Source organism: Botrytis sinoallii, assembly GCF_014898435.1.
Source record: "Botrytis sinoallii strain Bc 23 chromosome Unknown BSIN_006, whole genome shotgun sequence".
In the NCBI taxonomy this organism is placed as follows: domain Eukaryota; kingdom Fungi; phylum Ascomycota; class Leotiomycetes; order Helotiales; family Sclerotiniaceae; genus Botrytis; species Botrytis sinoallii.
The window spans coordinates 2,148,872-2,167,692 of NW_024066033.1; the positions used below are offsets into that span (position 1 = coordinate 2,148,872).

The 18,821-nt window shown below is 29.2% G+C and overlaps 1 protein-coding gene across 1 annotated transcript; it reads left to right on the forward strand.

The window, feature by feature from the left end:
- Positions 1-455: 455 nt before the first annotated feature.
- EAF02_004401 (uncharacterized protein) lies at positions 456-2,023 on the forward strand (the record flags this gene model as incomplete). The annotated part of the gene is made up of 3 exons (XM_038900449.1): positions 456-499; positions 650-1,910; positions 2,003-2,023. The coding sequence occupies 3 exons, from the start codon at positions 456-458 to the stop codon at positions 2,021-2,023; spliced, it is 1,326 nt and encodes a 441-aa protein (XP_038760156.1).
- Between the last annotated feature and the right edge of the window lie 16,798 nt (positions 2,024-18,821).

The following is an 18,821-nucleotide window of genomic DNA, read 5'->3' on the forward strand; positions in this document are numbered from 1 at the left end:
GGCCAAGTAATTGGCAGTGATTTAGCGACCGTAGATTTGAGGTAAGGGATGAAGTTACATTTCCACCTCCTTAGGCCATCTGGTATCAAGTGAACCAACGCCATCAACCTGTTTTTTGGAACTATTGTTCTTGAGTTATCAATACTCCCTAGATACCTAGGTAGACGTGAGAATGTGAGATGTGATAGAAATTTAAATATTTACATCAAGTACAAACGAGGTTGTCCGTGCGTTACATACACGTCTTCCTCTCCAACTCAAACGCGTTGGTCGAATTGAGTAAAGGGATGAGGGGCAGTAATGTAATTCGATTTCTATCGAAACATTACATTTCCGTATGGATTTCTTGATCTTAATCTCTTTTTCTATTTCATTACTCTTGGATTTTCTGTATGTTCTCACCATACACTACACACTACGTATTCCATGACACCACAACATAACCTGACTTCAAAATGTTAATCCAAAATTCCAAAGATGATTGGCCTCTGGATGAAAAGTATGTGCTCTCACCTTGAAACGATAGCAATTTCTAATTTCCTACTCTCCATCATCAGAGCTTTTGGGACAGAGTTTGTTACTGTTCAAGTTGGCAAACAAAAGAAAGAAGTCGCTTTCCATAAGAAACTCCTCTCCAGTCGTTCCACAGCCTTCGAAAATCATATGAAGTACTCAAAGAGAAGGGGAAATATCAATTCCATTGTGAACCGCGATTCGAAAACGCATTTTCTATCCTCGTCACATACTTATACAAAGGGTATGTCCCAGCGTGTCCCAACGAAGATGGACCCGGATCTAGTTCTTATGGTCGACAGATGAGAGAATTATACTATTTGGCCGAACGATTCGAAATCATTGATTTAATGGATAAGACCATGGATGCAATTCAGGCTCATGATTGTCGATTTGATCGAGACATCTACAAGCACATGCCAGAAGTCTACAAAAATACCACCAGGAAAAGCTCTTTACGGTATTACTGTGCTCTGAGTGCGGCATGGTATTTCGGTCGCCCAAGCTCTCCCAATAGTCAGAAACTGAAACGACTTGAAGCTATCAAAGATAAAGCGGATATTCTCTACGATGTTATGAAGTTGCAATTGAAATTCGAATCTAACATTTCAAATGCAAAAAGCGATTATCGAGTTCCTTCCGACGAAAGTGGACTTGGTCATTGTACTTTTCATACTCATAGGATAGGAGAGATGTGCCAACGACTTGTCTTACTTGCGTCTCCTAAATCCTCTCATGGTAGCAAAACCCACGGGCAAACACATCCGATTAATATTAGGGACGGTGGTAATCGTAGAATGGAGGGTAAGACCAAAGACTGTCCGCAGAGATGTGTGAGCGAAAGTGAAAGTTCCGAAGTAGTAGAAGAGAGAGAAGATGATGAAGACCTTCCCATCTTCACACAAGAGAAGGCTCGGCAGGTCACTGCAACGACTGTCTCGAAGAAGATCAAGAAAGAGGATGGTGACGAGGAAAATGACTTAAATCACTCTGCGAGCACAGTTGTCTTAGGGAAGAGACTGAGGAGTGAAAGTCCAATACTAGGAAGCAACGAGGATGTTATTTCGAATCCAGGAAAACGATCACTTGAAACCAATGATGAGGAAAGCTCAAGTAGGAAGCGACCATTCGTCATAATCAGTGGGAACACTTCACGAGATAGAAAATCTGAGCCTACAGGCCCTAGTCGAGGGGCACAGCAACAACAGCAGCGAATCTGTGACGCACTGGGCTTTCGCAAAGGCCATGATGACGATAGTTCAACCGGTATTAAGCCCAGAGCCCCAGTACTTTTCAATCAATCCAACGGTCAAATTACTACTATGAGAAACGATACGAGTCGTCTCGCATCTGGCTCTATAATGTCGAATTATGGTCGTGGCGTTGATACATCCAGGGTTAGTGCTTTCACATCTCACAATCTCAATTCTACTCCCACTCCTCCCCAGATCTTCATTCTTCCACAAGAAACTTGTAGTAACTTCAACAGATTTTACCGGGGGTGCGATAATAACAAATGCAAGAGATTGCATGCATGTAGTATTTGTAAGGGGGGACATTTCTGCTTTATACCATTGATATCTAGCATTAACCAATACAAATCTGAATCTAAACATATTGCATACATATCTCGTAAATCGAAGTAGCCTCCTTAGAGCTAGTTTGGATATACAAATCCGCACTGGATCCGCTGAATATTCTGCTCTTTTTGAAAACAGATTTTGAATTCATATTTGAACGTCAAATCGCGGATTCTGTTAAATAATCCGTATTTCAATGAATTTAATATATTTCGAGGTGGAAAGAAGGTGGATCATTCTAAAATGATATTAAATAATCCGCGTTTTTCACCAAATTTGTATAGGAAAATAAAGGTACGGATTGAAAACGAGGATTAGAAAAAACAGTCTTTATTTTCAATCTAATAAATAATCCGTGTTTTTATAGACTTTTATAAGCCTTTTATCCTATATTCATATAGTATTATAATAATATTAGTACTTCAAATACCTAAATTTATAGGGTATCTTTATTTTTCTTTAAATCATCTCTGATTTCGATTTAGATTACTTTATATTTCTATTCTTTATATATTAGAATATATATAGCTTAATTTAAAAGTAGATTCTTTAATATTCTTTTTATTATAGTTTTAGATTCTATTAATGATTTAGATTATAAACTGTCTTTTTCTTATTCACAATAAGCAATGATAAGATTGATAATTCTAAATAGTTTATTTCTATCTTGATTTATAATTTAGCTACTATTATTAGCTCTTTTTATTATATTCCAATTTCGAAAAAAAGAATTGATATTTCTAATGAATTTAAAATATAATCTCTTTTTGATTTTAAACATTCTTAATGTTGTTAAGAATAATTGTATATGCTTTTATATACTTTTCGATTTTTGATTAAGTTTTGTTATAAAAAAACAAAGCTATAATATTTTTAATATATTTTAATTAATTAAAAGCTATATATATTTCTCTATATTGTAGGTCAGTATAAAACTATATATATATAGCTAAAGTCTTTTCTTATTTTGAAGAAACAATCTATAGATATGAAAAACATCTTATATAAATCTATTTATTAGTTTATTCTAATATACTTTAAAATAGTTTTATTAAGTTTTAAATACTATAATAATATTATATCTATTAATAATAAAGCTATTAGATTTAATTATACAATTCGCTTTTTTTCAAATAACAGAAAATGAAAAATATTGTATATATTTTGCAAATTACCTAAAAGCTCTTAATAATATCTTTATTCCAGCAATAGTATCTTTTAAAGATCGATTTGCTTATTCAATCGAAAAGAATATACTATATAAAATGTTCTTGTAGTAGTTACTTTCAATTTACAATTCTACTATATATTAGTCAATTGGAAGATTTTGTGAATAATCAAAAAGTACTTTCAGATACTTTGATTTTAAAAGGTTTACAAATTCCAGAAGATTATTATTATTTAGGTAATATAGGATATATAAATACTAGGCAGGTTTTTATTTTATTTAAAGGGATAAGATATCATTTATAAGAGTAATTGGAATCTAATAAAATATTCAAAATACTAAAAAAGCTTTTCAATCTTTGATATTCTTTTTACGAAATAAGATTAAGAGAATTTTTGGAGTATTTAAAATGCACTTTCCATTTTTAATACAATAACAAAAATACTCATATACAACTCAAATATGTATAATTTATACTTTGTACATTCTATATAATTTTATTTAACAAAATAGCTTTGAAGAAGATTTATTCGAAGTTTAATTTGATTATATTATCGATTATATTCCAAGTACTATAAATAATATAATAATGAATTCAAGCAATAACAAATTAGATTCTATTTCGTTATAATCTATAAATTACTTTTGATAAGGAATTACAAAGGCTATATAAAGAGATTATTGTAAGGTGAAAAGAGTTCAAAAAACATAAGAGAAAGAAAAGCAATATTATATTGAAATAGAATTTGATAAGTATATATAATTAGAATAGAAAATAATTATCAGGGTTTCTTTATTTACTATTATCTTCTACTATAGCTTCTGATATTTCTTTGAATTCTTTAAGGAATTAAAAGAAATCTTCTTTTTATTCTATATAATAAAATAAATTCCAAACTTGTTTATATTTTATTCTATCTTTAGGAATTCAAAATCTATATCTTTTTGGATTATAGCTTTTATTAAAAATCCATATTTTTCAGATCCAGAAAGCTTGATATTACTTTTTCTTTTTAATTTCAAAATATCAAAACTCCAAAAAGTAAGATTTCTTTAAATAATATATTATCAACAACTGAATATTTTATAAAAAAGTTTATTAGGATATAAATATACTTATTAATATATTAATAATTTAATATAATAATAAATAAGGAATAGTAAATAAGAAATAACTAGAGAGAAATGACTAGTGAGAAAAAATCAAAATAAACCTATTTAGATAAATCTTTCATTTATAAAAAATCCGAAGATTTCTTTTATCAATTTTTTCGTTTTTTAAACTCTTTAAATTAATTATAAACTGCTCTACACTAGTTTTCCAAGCTTTAATTTAAATCAAAATCCCAGAAAAGTCCAATGCCTAAACTTATATATTAGTATTTATAGAATTAATAAATATTATACCTTTATATTTGTTTTAATTTTTAATTAATATTCAAATCTTTCAAATCAATCTTTTTAAGCTTTCTAACTTTATTATTCTTTTTTTTATTATTAGATTTCTTCTTTTCCTTTTCCTCTTTCTTATTAATATCGATTTTTTTCAATTCTCAAAATCTATTTCGAAATTATTTGATTTAGACTCTGATATAGGGTTATCGTTATTTTGAATAAGGTTTTTTGTTTTCAATATTTTTCTAAATAAAGTTAATTAAAATCAGATTTTTATTTAAATCCATATACTGGAATTATTATATTTCGATATTCAATCAAATTTGTACAACCATTTATCGTACAGGACAATAGCATATCACGATGGAGGGGAATGATTGGACAATAATGGTATAAGTATAAGAATGTGTATATCTCCTCATCTACAGTTAGAACTGATCTCTTCTCGTAGAGAAGAGATCGGATTATATACTGGGTGATCTTCGGGTACCGATCACGGGAGCGGTGATCGGTCCTGCGGCCGATCCGGTTATCGTTGTTCCGCTCCGGAGTATTCTATATAATGAATACCTGATCATCACATGATCTGATCCACGTGGTCTACAACACCGTTTCCGTCACACCATTTTATCTTATTTATTTTTCAATACCTTTAAAAAATCAGAAGTTTTGTAAAGCATTTTCAAAGTATAAAAATCTAATACTTTTTTCTATCTTTTTCTTTTTTGACTTTTAGTTTTTAAATATCATTTTTGCTTTTCAATTATATACATTCTAGCTTTTCGTTTTTGCAAATATTCTTTTTACTTTCCTTATAGCTTTTTTTTTATTAGATTTAGTTATTATTGATATCTTTTTAATTCTTTAAAGCTTAGAAGAGATTCAATATTATAAATATAATACTTATTATTATTATTGTTATTATTGTTTCTAAAAGCGCATTATTTATATTATTTATAATATTTTCATATTCGGAATAACTATATTCCATATTTATTTATTTTTTATTTATTTATAGTGATTAACGTCTAATATCTGACCTCCTAAGGGGTATTCTAGATGTACTAAGGAGCGGGCCTATGGGCTGCTAGTGTTTCAGCTATTTATAGTAGTATAATGTTAGCTAAATAGGGGCTTGTTGTTTTTGGTATTCCCTTGTTCAGTATTGCTCATAGCGATCCTGTGGCTATTCTGTTTAAGGATTTGTGGTCCTGTTTTAAAGAGCCTTGTTTTATATACTATCTAGGTGTCGATAAATAATCAGATCGATCGCTATCGATCGGGAAAGCATTCGAAATGCTTATAATTGTTCAGTATAGATTTTAGATTAATCGAAATAGAGAGTTTATTCTTGGGGTATTGGAATAGATTGGAATTTGTATAGTTCTGTATAGTTTGAGTATATCCTAATATAGAATTTGGATTTAGTAAGAAGGTTAGTAAAGCTATATTGTATTTGCAGAATATGATTGATATATATTATTATGTTTTATTTAGATCGAAATCGATTTGATATAAATGATTAGTTGCTGTATATTGATTATTAATTAAATATTGAAAGAAATGTAATAGGCTTTTCTTAGTTTTATATATACAGATATTTGTACTATTTTCGTGATTGAATCTGATGTAATAGGCTACAAAGTTATCATATCTGGTCCATATCGCTATAAGTCTGTATAATACCCTGCAAAAAAGCTTGAGGCTTTTCGGCTTTGAGGTATTATATATCAGTTTCTATGTATTATACATTTCGAAGATCAGACCCCTTTTTTCCTTCTATTATCTGCTTTCGGAATATCGATATTTGGCATATAGAATAGAATGGGAGTTGCTGACTATAGGGAGGTAGGATAGGCCAGGGTCAAGCAGCCCAGTTATACCCTAATCAACAAAGCGATCGACTATCTCGTTGCCCTCAATTTCAGTATGCCTAAAGAATCATTTGATTATAATATTATAGTATTGCATTGCTTGATAACACTTATGGTATACTCATTGAGAGAAGGCAGTAGCGTTTCCTTATATTTCCCAAATTATTGAAATGCTATTAATATATAACCATATTTGTTCTTAGTAAAGTGATTAATAATATTTAGAAAGCATTCTAGTTCCTGTTATATACTGATTGCCTCAATATCAAAAATATATAATTATTTGTATACACAGTTATAGCTGATATTGATCTATTACTTACCACAATAGATTACAAAGCCATATCCCATACAGTGATTATATTCATTATATTGTTTAGACCTATCTAAAAATACAAAATAGTTTTCTTAAGGAATTAAGTCCCACCATTCCTTAAATGCTTTCGCGATATTCTCTTTGTTTATACCATTTATTGAATTAATACAGTACTCGAAAGAGAAATAAAGCTATAAAGTCTGAGGTATTTAATAATAGGAATTACCTATTCCATTCTTTATAGTTTTATATTGGAACCTTTCAGAATACTTATACCTCGTCCTCTTTTTCTAATACACAACTTTAATCGATTTACAAATAAATATTATACATCTATTATCTGAAGCCAAAACGTAAATCTCAATCTAGCTTGCTTTAGTACAACAATTCTAACTAGAAAACCAATTTTTACAAGAAGTATAGTCATCAGGATTGTTTTATAGATAGATAAAGCTCCCTGTATTATACTATAATCGTTTTGTTGACTAAATCGATATATTTTTTGATCCCAATACTAATCGGAATATGGCCTGTATTTGAGCGTTATTTGTATAGCCCATCAAACTATACTTTGAAATCGAAAAAAGCGATAGGAAGTATACAAATAATAATCGCTTTTCGCAAACAGGCTACAGATAGTCCATGGGCTGTATAAACTATTAATCGAATATAGGATGTAATATGCATAGCTTTTGTAATATGCATTTTGATATACTATAGGAATATTAAGTACCGATTAAAAAAGACGCTAAGTTAGTATAAGATTAGTTATATTCTATTAATAAGTTCTAAAGGGGTTAATATAATAATTAGATCCCGATTTATCCTTATAGTTAGATTTGCAATTTTATATTTCCTCGATATATAAAATAGCTCAAACTTTTTTGAAATGAAAAAAACCTTATTCTGATCTTCTTATTATAGAATGTATCGAATAGTTCGATAGAGTATACATATATTTGTGAATAGATCCTTAAATATATAATATATAGCTATATTATCAGCATATCCGAAACACTGTGCTCTATCTTGATTAAAAAGCTCAGCAAGATAGAGGGTATATAGGATAAAGGAAAGTAGCGATCTCTAAGAAATACTATATATAACCGGGAAATCCTGTATTGTAATCCCCTTAAGCCTTACACACATACATTTCCCAGTTAGAAATAAATCAATAAGTTATAAGAACACTATAAACTAACCCTGTTTCTTTATACATTATAGAAGCTATCTTTTAAGGAATATATTATAAGTACCTTGTATATTCATTGTTATTAGTATAACTACTTTATTAGTTACTAAAGCAAATTCAGTATTATAAATAAAAATAGTTGTAAGATTAATACCGGCTTTTTTCAATAGTACTTTGTAATACTAAAGGCTAATAATATTATATCTTATAACCATTTATACAATTTGATTAGTAATATATCTTTCTAGTCCTTTTTTAATATACAATATTGTTGGGATAGGGATCATGTGACTGACCGCGCTAGCGCATGCACTAGCGCCCCCGCACTATAGCATATATGTTTGTAGCCTTTAGCTTTTAGAACCTAGAGCAATATTATAACAATGTAAATTATTAATATTATATTATTTCACTATCCCTATAATAATACCAATACTAATCAGTAATATTACAAATCAAAAGCCTGGCACCTTAATTTCAAATGTAATGTGAGTTTGTAACTAAGATTAATATTTCTCTAAAAAGATATAAGCTCTTATATCAAAGCAATGTGGTTTGATATTTGCCTTTGTGTAAATAAGGACTATTAGTAATGTGATGGCAGTTCTTATATTCAGTATTAATCTAATATGGTTTAATATTGACAAACCGAGTTTAATTAGCAATATAGCGATAACCCTCATAATTAACCTTAATCTATATTTTATTCTTCAAGGCAATATATATTGAAGAATACAAACCAGTAGTTACCAGCTCGAGCTAAGCATCATTTTTTAACGAATAAGTATAACTTTATTGGATTTTGGCAAAGTTATATTTAAGCATCTTACTTTATTATCTACCTGCTATCCATCAATATAGCAGGATCTTATAAAGACGATTCTGCGGAGTATAAGCTTAAACATAACGATAATGTTGGAAGTGTGACTGAATCGACTGTACTATTAGTTATTGCGATTAATGATTTTAATATAATAGCTGAGCAATAGCAGGACAACCCTATTGATTTTATAAAGGAAATAAGTATAAAAGAGATTAGGGATTTTGTAAATATAAATTTTATGAATATTAACAATTAAAATATTATAATAGCAAATTATAATCAAATTACTTTCGCGAATTTGAACATTTCAATTCGGGACATTTTCAAGTAGTCGGTATATGTCTTTTATATAAGTTGAGATATGAACTGTATTCGTACAGTGTGTTTGTTGTGAAGCACGAGATCTGCACGATACGATCTGTTTATGATGCTTTAATTGATACAATTCGATTATTATATAGAGAATGGTTAGATAAAGAGATTGTGAATATATTTATAGATAAGGAATTTACATTTCGATCGAAAAGTATATAGAAAAGAATAGATGAAAAAGATATTCGAGCTTTTGTATATATATTACTAAAAGAATTTGAGGTATTTCAAGTAAGCAGTCAGTCTGGACTATCAGGTTTCAATCAATACAGGTTATTGCAGTTATCAAGTATTCTATCTTAGATCGCAACAATTTCAGGATTCAGCTCTTTAGGTGGTAAAGGAAAGGGTGTTGATATTGGATAAAAAGTGTTATCAAAATTATAAGTATTCTATTACTATGAATCCGTTCCCTAATTTAATATCGACTTTCTACAAGAAAATAATGAACCCAATTTATTCGCATACTTATTCTATAATCAAAAGAAATCATTACCTTCGCAGTCAGTTTAGTATAAACAGTTTCAATCCGAAATACCTTTTTGACAATCTAACCCTTTACTACTATAACCGTCTTTATTATTACAAAAGAGAGGTGATTAATTATCCAGTGATTTATCTAGTAATAACAATAATTTAAATAAAGAAGAAGGAGGAGGAAGTAACAGAGACAGAAGAAACGATTTCCTATAAGGTGGTTATAGTGGGAATAGCAGTGGTGGAGGTAAAGGCGGTATGGGAGGAGGAGGAGAAGGTGATTCAGGATATGATTACAGTATTCTGGAGATCTTCTTAAATTTATTACCAAGAGTTATAAATATTGGTTAACTTCTTGGAAATCTTGTGAAACTTTACAATAAGGATGATAAATACAGTGGACAAGATGACAATTTCATATACAAATTCAATATATTTCTCAATAATTACTAATATGTTAATTTACCTAACAATCTACTTCCAAGAGTATTCTCTGCTATGCTTGTTGATATAGCACTTGATTTCTATCATACGAATTTAGAGACTATGCCGATATTAATATAGGAGATTTGCAAATGTTTGTGGATACATTCGAAAGCCCCAAATACAAGAGGAATATTATATAGTAATGGGAAGTTGTTACACTAAAGAGTGTGATAGTATAATCAGAGAATGATGGGAAATCAATCACTCACTGTTTACAACAAATAATAACGAGATTATGTCACTTATATAAAGAATTCAGTGATATAATTAGAATAAAGGATTTATTTTATCAAAAGATCGTTAATGTATATATACTAATATTAATATGCTCTCTAGCTTGTTTTCGCTTAGCTGATAATATACTAAGTCTCCTTGAAGAACTTTATTCAGCTATTATGATATGGGAGCTGACTTATTCGAACGAAAACATGACATTCTATACTGACCGGAAGTATCAATATAAAGAAAGATATAATCAGAATAGAGGATTTGAACAAAATGATCAACAATTATTCAAATCACAAACTAAAAGAAGTGTTTTATTTGCAAAAAGGATGATTATTAATTAACTAGATATAATAAGAAGAAGCACAACAAATCACAATACAAATACAAGGAGCGATTTAAGGGTATTAATAATAACTTTAACAAAGATTTTAAATAGTTTCTTATTAAATACGAAGATCCCAATTAAAATGATATTGAGGAATCTGATATTGATACTGATAAGGAGGTCGAAGCTTACTTCGCTTAGTATGAATTTCAAGATTTATCAGAACAAGAATTATATTCAAGCTTTGTTATTCAAAACGGACTTATCAATAATAAAGAGATCACGATGAGATTGGCTAATAAAATACTCATTCATACCCTAACACATCGAACTCGAGAGGAAATTATATTCATAAACGAATACAATTCCAAAAAGTTCAAGAGCATTATTATTGATATAGCTATAGCGGAATGATCCATAGTAGAATTCAATCAATATATAGTATACAAGATAACTGTTAAGGATGTTATCTTAGACAAAAGCAAAACAGAAATCGCAAATATGATATTCGGAATCGGAAGAGCTGAATTTTTCGGATCAGTCAAACTCCACCTACCTTTAGGAACTATCGAATTTCATGTTATAAATGTGGAAACACTATTCCTATTATCATTTAATGATATAGATCGTCTCAGTATATACTATAATAACATCATCAACACTGTCATTACAAGAATAGGAGAAAGTTACTCTTGTATTCGATGTAATAAGCATGCAGTTTTATTATGGCAAATAAATATATAGTAGTTTATACAACAAATCATTAAAAGTAATGAGTGTTACCTTACCGATATAGAACTACGATGTCTATACTGTCGTTTTGGTCATCTATTGGTATATAGACTTTTATGAGTATTACAGCGAGCTGGCCATAATAATATCTCAAAAACCGAGATTGACAAGCTCAACAAATTCTATCAACATTGTTAAAAGTACAGAAAATCATCGGGTCGATTTAAATTCAATTTACGAGATGATGTTGACTTCAACCACTCAATAATAGTTGATATCATGTATATTGATACTCATCCTATTTTATACATCATTGATGAAGGTATATGATTCTAAGTTGTGTAATAGCTAGACAATATTACTGCAAAACATACTTTTGATGTGCTTCGAAAATGCTGGATGGATATTTATATCAGTCCATTAGATTTTATTATATATAATACTGGGAAGAACTTCGTAAGCAAGGAATTCGTTTAATATACTGTGATTATGTTAATAAAAACAAAGAATATACCAGTTGAGGTATATTAGTCAATTGGCATAATTGAACGCTACTATGCAGTTATCAAGAGAGCGTATGCTATTATTTCCAATAAGCTCGATAGTTTTATTATAAAAGAGATAATACTACAAATAACTGTAAAAGCAGTAAACGATATTGTAGGACTAGATAGATTAGTTCCAATACTTCTAATCTTTGGAATATATCCGCGGATATCTGAATCTGACCCACCTGCATTTATAGTTTTACAGCAACAATTAATAATTAAGAAAGCAATAAATGAAATTTATAAACTATAAGCAATACAATAAGTATCTAATACTTTGAGTCAGCGAAATGGACTATCTATAATGACTTTATATAATTTACCTATCAATTCAAAGATTTGGGTATGGAGAGAATATAAAGGATGGACGGGATCATATTATTTATTAGGTATAAAAGATAAGATATGCACAATATGACTACTAAGCGGATTAATGGAATTCCGCATTACTCAGGTTAAACCTTATGTAAAGAATATACAGAATCAGCCTTAGAATCAACCCCAACCATCTGCTGAATCAGTACAAATATCATCTGTACAAACTGGATTGATATAGCAAGAGCAATTTGCTATACCTAGTATAAGTAAAACAACTTTACCAAAATCTAGCAAAGTTATATCTACCCCCTCACCAGCTACTATCAGGAGTAGGAATCCAGAAGAGACCCTCTTGGATATATCCAGGAACCCCTAACCTCAGCAATAATGGATTTCTCAAATAGTAATTCCAGTATAATCAATACTTTTCGCAAAAAGAGAAAATATCGAATCTATAGAACACTCACTGGATTTATCGATTTTTCTATTAAAAGAAGATGAGTTTAATGATATACAGTATATTGAGTGCTATACAGTGTTTACTAATACCTCACCATCAATAATTTTCGTGAAATCAAGATAAAAGAAGGTCGATGGACTTATAGAAAACAGTATTTTCCAACTCATAAAGATTACGGATATCCCCGCAAGTACAAGGATTTTTAACTCTCATTTTATCAACGAGATTAAAATGAAAAAACTGACAAAGTATTTCCCAAGTCCCGATTGGTTATACAAATATAGAAAGATCAAGGAAAAGGTGCTGTTTTAATATAATCATCAACAATACAACACATCAGCCAACGTATTATACTGATAGTGATAGCAATACTACCCAAAAACAAGGTAATCATGAGTATTCACAACATCATACAAGCATATATACAATCGATATCGAACTTAGTTCGGAAGTTTTATGCTCGATCACCATCGGAAATAAACATTCCAGAAGGCTTTATCCTATAAGTTGTATAATCATTATATAGTATCCCGAAAGCAGGCAATCACTGGTTTAGCATTTACTATAAGTATTATACCAATGCTCTCAAGATAATACAATCGATCTACAATCCATGTTTGTTGTATACAACTAAAGACGATACAGCATTTGGCATTATCAAATTATAAACAAATAATACACTTATTGTAGTTAATAAAGTATTCGCAGATTGTAAGCAAGCTGAACTCAGAAACGCTAAATTCACAGCAAAAGAGTATGAAACACTCACATCAGATATACCATTCAAGTTTAATAATGATCTAATTACTTAGCGAAATAATGACACAATCTACCTCAACCAGAAGAAACAATACGAAAACCTTTGTCTAATCAATTCAGAACTATCTGATATACAAAGCATACATAGCAAATTCAGAAAGTCGGCAACAACAAAAGATTAGTATATTATATAATATGTTCGAGAAGTATACATAGCAACTATATATTAACCAGAGGCAGCCTTTGACTTGTTATATATAGCACAAACAGTCAACCCAAAAGAAAAAGATGCTAATACTCTCAATAAACATATTCAATAGCAAATTAACAACTCAGAAAAAGAACTACAATTTGTTCCACTTGATATGAACTCTCTCAAATTAATTGTATTTACAGATACGTTCTTTGCTAATAACAAAGATTTATCCTCCCAGATTGGATATATTATCATTCTAATGAACAAATTCGACAGGGCTAATATTATTCATTGGTTGTCAATCAAGTGTAAGAGAGTTATTAGGAGTGTACTAGCATCAGAGCTTTATGGTATAATTTTGGGCTTTGATATTAGCATAGCAATCAAAGGCACACTTAACAAGATCTTTCTAAATCGCAAGATACTATTAGTTATATGTATCGACTCGAGATTATTATACAATTGTTTCACGAAGCTTAGTACAATTATCGAAAAGAGACTAATGATCGATATAATAGCAATTCGAGAGGTATATAAGAAATGGGAGATTGTAGAGATCAAGTAGATTAATGGAGAATCTAACCTAGTAGATGCGATAACTAAATCTAAACCATATCAAGCCCTAAAGGACTTGATCGATAATAACACTATAAAGATTAAGATCACGGAATAGATTGAAAGAGATTAGTGGTATAGATGGTTATACTGAGAAAAGGATATTAGCTAGAAAAGACATGATACAACGACTTTAGAGAGTCGCCAGTGTTGGGATAGGGATCATGTGACTGACCGCGCTAGCGCATGCGCTAGCGCCCCCGCACTATAGCATATACGTTCGTAGCCTTTAGCTTTTAGAACCTGGAGCAATATTACAATAGTGTGAATCATTAGTACTATATTACTTCACCATCCCCATGGTAATACCAACAAATATTAATACAATCAGTTTCCACAATCTTAAGAATATCCTGTCCTTCTTATTAATCTTGAATAGTATAACTATTTCAGTAAGTTTTTATTTATTAAGATAATAACTAAACTTAAGGCAGACTATGAAAATCTTATATATTACATTCTTCATACTAGATTAATATATCTTAAAAAAATGAATAATTACCTGATCGACTCCAAATAATATGCTCCTGATTCCTATTATATATTTTTCCACTTCCTCCACAATAATCATTCTTTTTTATAATAAAATTATTTAACAACCCTATTCTTATAAAAAATCGTATTGTAGATTATCCAATACTTTAAAGCAGTCGAATACTATTATAAAAAGTGCTTTAGCTTTTTCCTTAATATTAATGATTTTCTAGCCTTCGATTACTAAAGAAAAAGCCTTAAGGCCTACTTCTGAGATTAATTTATACCAATTTATAACTTTATATAATTCCTGATTATTCTGTATATTATCTAAATGCTTAATTCAATAAATTTGTTTTAATATTTGCACAACTCTTTATAAGTCCTACTAAGCTATTATCATTCTATTAATAATTCCAGTTCTTCTGATTTATATATATATTCAATATGTCTCTTTACACTTATCGATTTATTATAAGAATAATCGATAGGGTTTACAGTCTTTCTACTTTATAATTACTATAAAAGCATTCAGTATACTTATAAATCTGATAATTAGTTTATCAATATTGTAAATAGATCAAAGATCCGGATTCTAAAGATTTGTAAGCAATTAACTATTATATCTATTAAACAGAGTAGATCTGAATTATATATCCAGATATATATTTGCTTATATTCAAAGGTTTCTTTGTTCAAGATGATAGTGATTTGAGTAGTATAATCGGAGTTGTTATATAGATTGTTATTGATTACTATTATAACAATAATCAGATTGGAAAAGATCAGATTTAGAATATATTCCCTTATATATATAGGGGTACCCAGAAGTCCTAATATATTCTATTCCCTATTTGATAGTTTATTATACAAGCGTATTACCTTAATTAATAATTGCTATTCCGGATTCCCACAAATCATATTTAGCATTAAAGTTATTTTTGATAACTATATTAGTTCCTAAAGCAATCTCTAATCCGAATATATATTTTATTATCAATAAATCAAACGAAATGTGATAGGTATTAAGGATCGAGTATCTATTAATATTAATTTAAAATAAATCTTTATTTCTAATTTGCTTTATTTGTCTGATTTTTAAGTTGCCTTCTTTTTGTATATAGGTAATCACTTGTAATCTATGCTTAAAGCTATCAGTCGCTTCCCAGATATTAATTGATTGGTATCGGTTATATATAGTATGATTTTGGGTTGCCGAATTATTATACAGTCAGGATTCTTGGATACAGATAATATCCATATCAGCCTTTCTAATAATCTATAGAAAGATAATATAATTAGAGTATTCATATTCTATATTCGCTTATATAATTGTAAGCCCCCTTTCCCTTATTGAGTTCATACTAGTTATATAACTTATATAAAAATAATAGCAGTTTTGTTAATATTTGACTCATTCCTTTTACTCATTTCAGAATCAGAAAATAAAAAGGCTTTTTCAGCTATAATTATTATATTATAATTTACTCTTTTATTAATATAATGCAAAGAGTTACAGCCCGGAATATAAATCGAATTGTTAAAGGGGCTCTCCCCTAATCAGATCCATTTGAATAATCGATCCACCAGTTGCTATTCGTTCTTATAGACAGTGATGCGAGCCCCTGGTATAGGAGGTCTAGAGATAACCACTTGAGGCTGTTTGACTAGCATTGAAACAGATGCCTTTTCCTTGTGTACTTCCTGAATCTCTCTTTAACTAGTAGTCCTGATTTCTCTCACTTGTCGATAGATAAGCCTAATCAGTTTTCTATTGACTAATCATAGTGCTACAGGGTAATTGCTATATGCGGATCGGAAGGGTTCTAGGTATCCTGTATATTAAGCGTTGTTTTGATATTACTTATAAATCTTTCTGTTAATATATTTAGCAGTTAGTTTGCTGCACCTAAAGCAACGAATCGGGCAATAATATATATACAGGTTACAGTATAGCTGGCACTCATTGGAATACTATTGTGGTTAAGGGTATTGCAATTTATCAAAAGGCTTCGAGTATTCATTGATATTAAATAGCCGGAATGGTTTTACTATCTTCTTGAAACTAATAATCCAATTGGCCCTTTCTATAAAAGGGTTCACCTTATACTTAGAAATTCTGTATTGCATTGGTTTCTCTTCTGCCTGCACCTTGATCTCTTCTCGAATAATCATATCTGAGAGTATTATAAACACACCAATATATTATAAAAGACCTGAAGCACAATATAGTTGTACCAGATCTCCACGGCTTGAGCATTATTCGCATCAAGCGTAGTGATCAGCTGTATACAATTTTCGTTTTGCAAGAGATTTTTGTATTCCTCTGGCATCTTGTATCCCAGGGTTTACCTTATTCTATTACAATAAAGCAAAGAGATCAGTTTAAGCTTTATTCAGGAACTATTTCTATAATCTTCAATTGTAATTCGAAAAGATTATTAGTAATTATCTATTACTCACTTTCCATCTTTATAAAGATTATATAACTATTTCGCTCCTATCATTCGCATTCCTATATCGTCTCCATCGTTTTGGGCATATTTGCCTTAATACTCTTCAATATTTAAGACGCCCCCCTAGTCTTGAGCATATCAATATAGGATTTAGCAATTCCCTCTGGGGTTGCTTTTATAATTGGTATAGAGATTCTTTATATAAGCCCAGCTTATCTTATAGTCTTGATTATACTATTAATATATGCAGACCTCAGTATATCGATATAGCTCAATTCTATCTTGCTTAGGGTTTTAATATATATATTAATCATATTCGCAATCTTTAGGATTACTTATTGCTTTCTATCCTCCTTATAGAATTGATTGATTATTATTTTATAAATAAACTATATATCATTATCTTTACTCATTTTAATTATCGATATGGTTATCATCATCATCATTGAAGCAATTGGATCGCGATCCAATACATTCAGCAATACGACAGGTCGCTTACAATCGCATATTAACAATATCATGGTATTATAAGATTCCTTCAATATGATTTGTTATAATATAGCTAGTATCCGACTTTTGTTTCGTATGAAAAGCCTTTAGTTAACTATATTTTATAAGAAATAAATAATATGATTAATTGAATTACACGATATATAATATATTAATTTATAAATATATATTTCTAAATATTTAATTTTTCAATACTTATTCCTTTCACTTCTATTCTTAAAGCTTTTTAAATATATACCTCTTGAATATTTGAAATTTTTTTTATAATAGATGAAATAATTCAAATCTAGATTTTGAAAATGTTATATTTTAGGAAATCCTATAGTTGTAATATAAATTATAAATGTATTATATAGAAAAGCTATATTATATACTAATATCAAAAAGAGATTACTGAATAAATAAAAACTAGGTATAGATAGAAGGTTATCTTTTTTTAAAAATAAGAATGTAATAAAAAGCTTTGAAAATAAAGATTTAAAATATAAGAAAAGTAGTTTAAAAAAGGAAAAGCAAAAAGTTATTAAAAAAGCTTATTAATAAAAATGGGAAAAAAAATATAAATCTTTTTTTGATTTATAAGTTTTCTTTTTTATTAATTGAATACTAATGATTATATTATAAGAAATTAAAAAGTATTAAAAATCAATCGAATTATTCTTGAAAAAGCCTCTTTTCAATATTTAGTTAAAAAAGTTTTAAATCAATTTGTACTTAATGGAAAAATATTGAAAAATGGAATGCTGCTATTCTTATAGCAATCAAAAAGCAGCTGAATTCTTATAGTTATTCATTTTGAGAATACGTTTTCTATTTTTTTTATTTACAATTGAGTAGATATTGATTTAATTTATAGTATTACATATTGTATATTTTATATAAAAAAACAAAACTATTAAAGATATAGATAGCATTTTTCTTGAAGAATAATAAGCTGGCAATCTTTGTTATTGGTGGATATTATATTTTGAAAGACTAAACTTTACAGTTTTCTTATTAGCCGT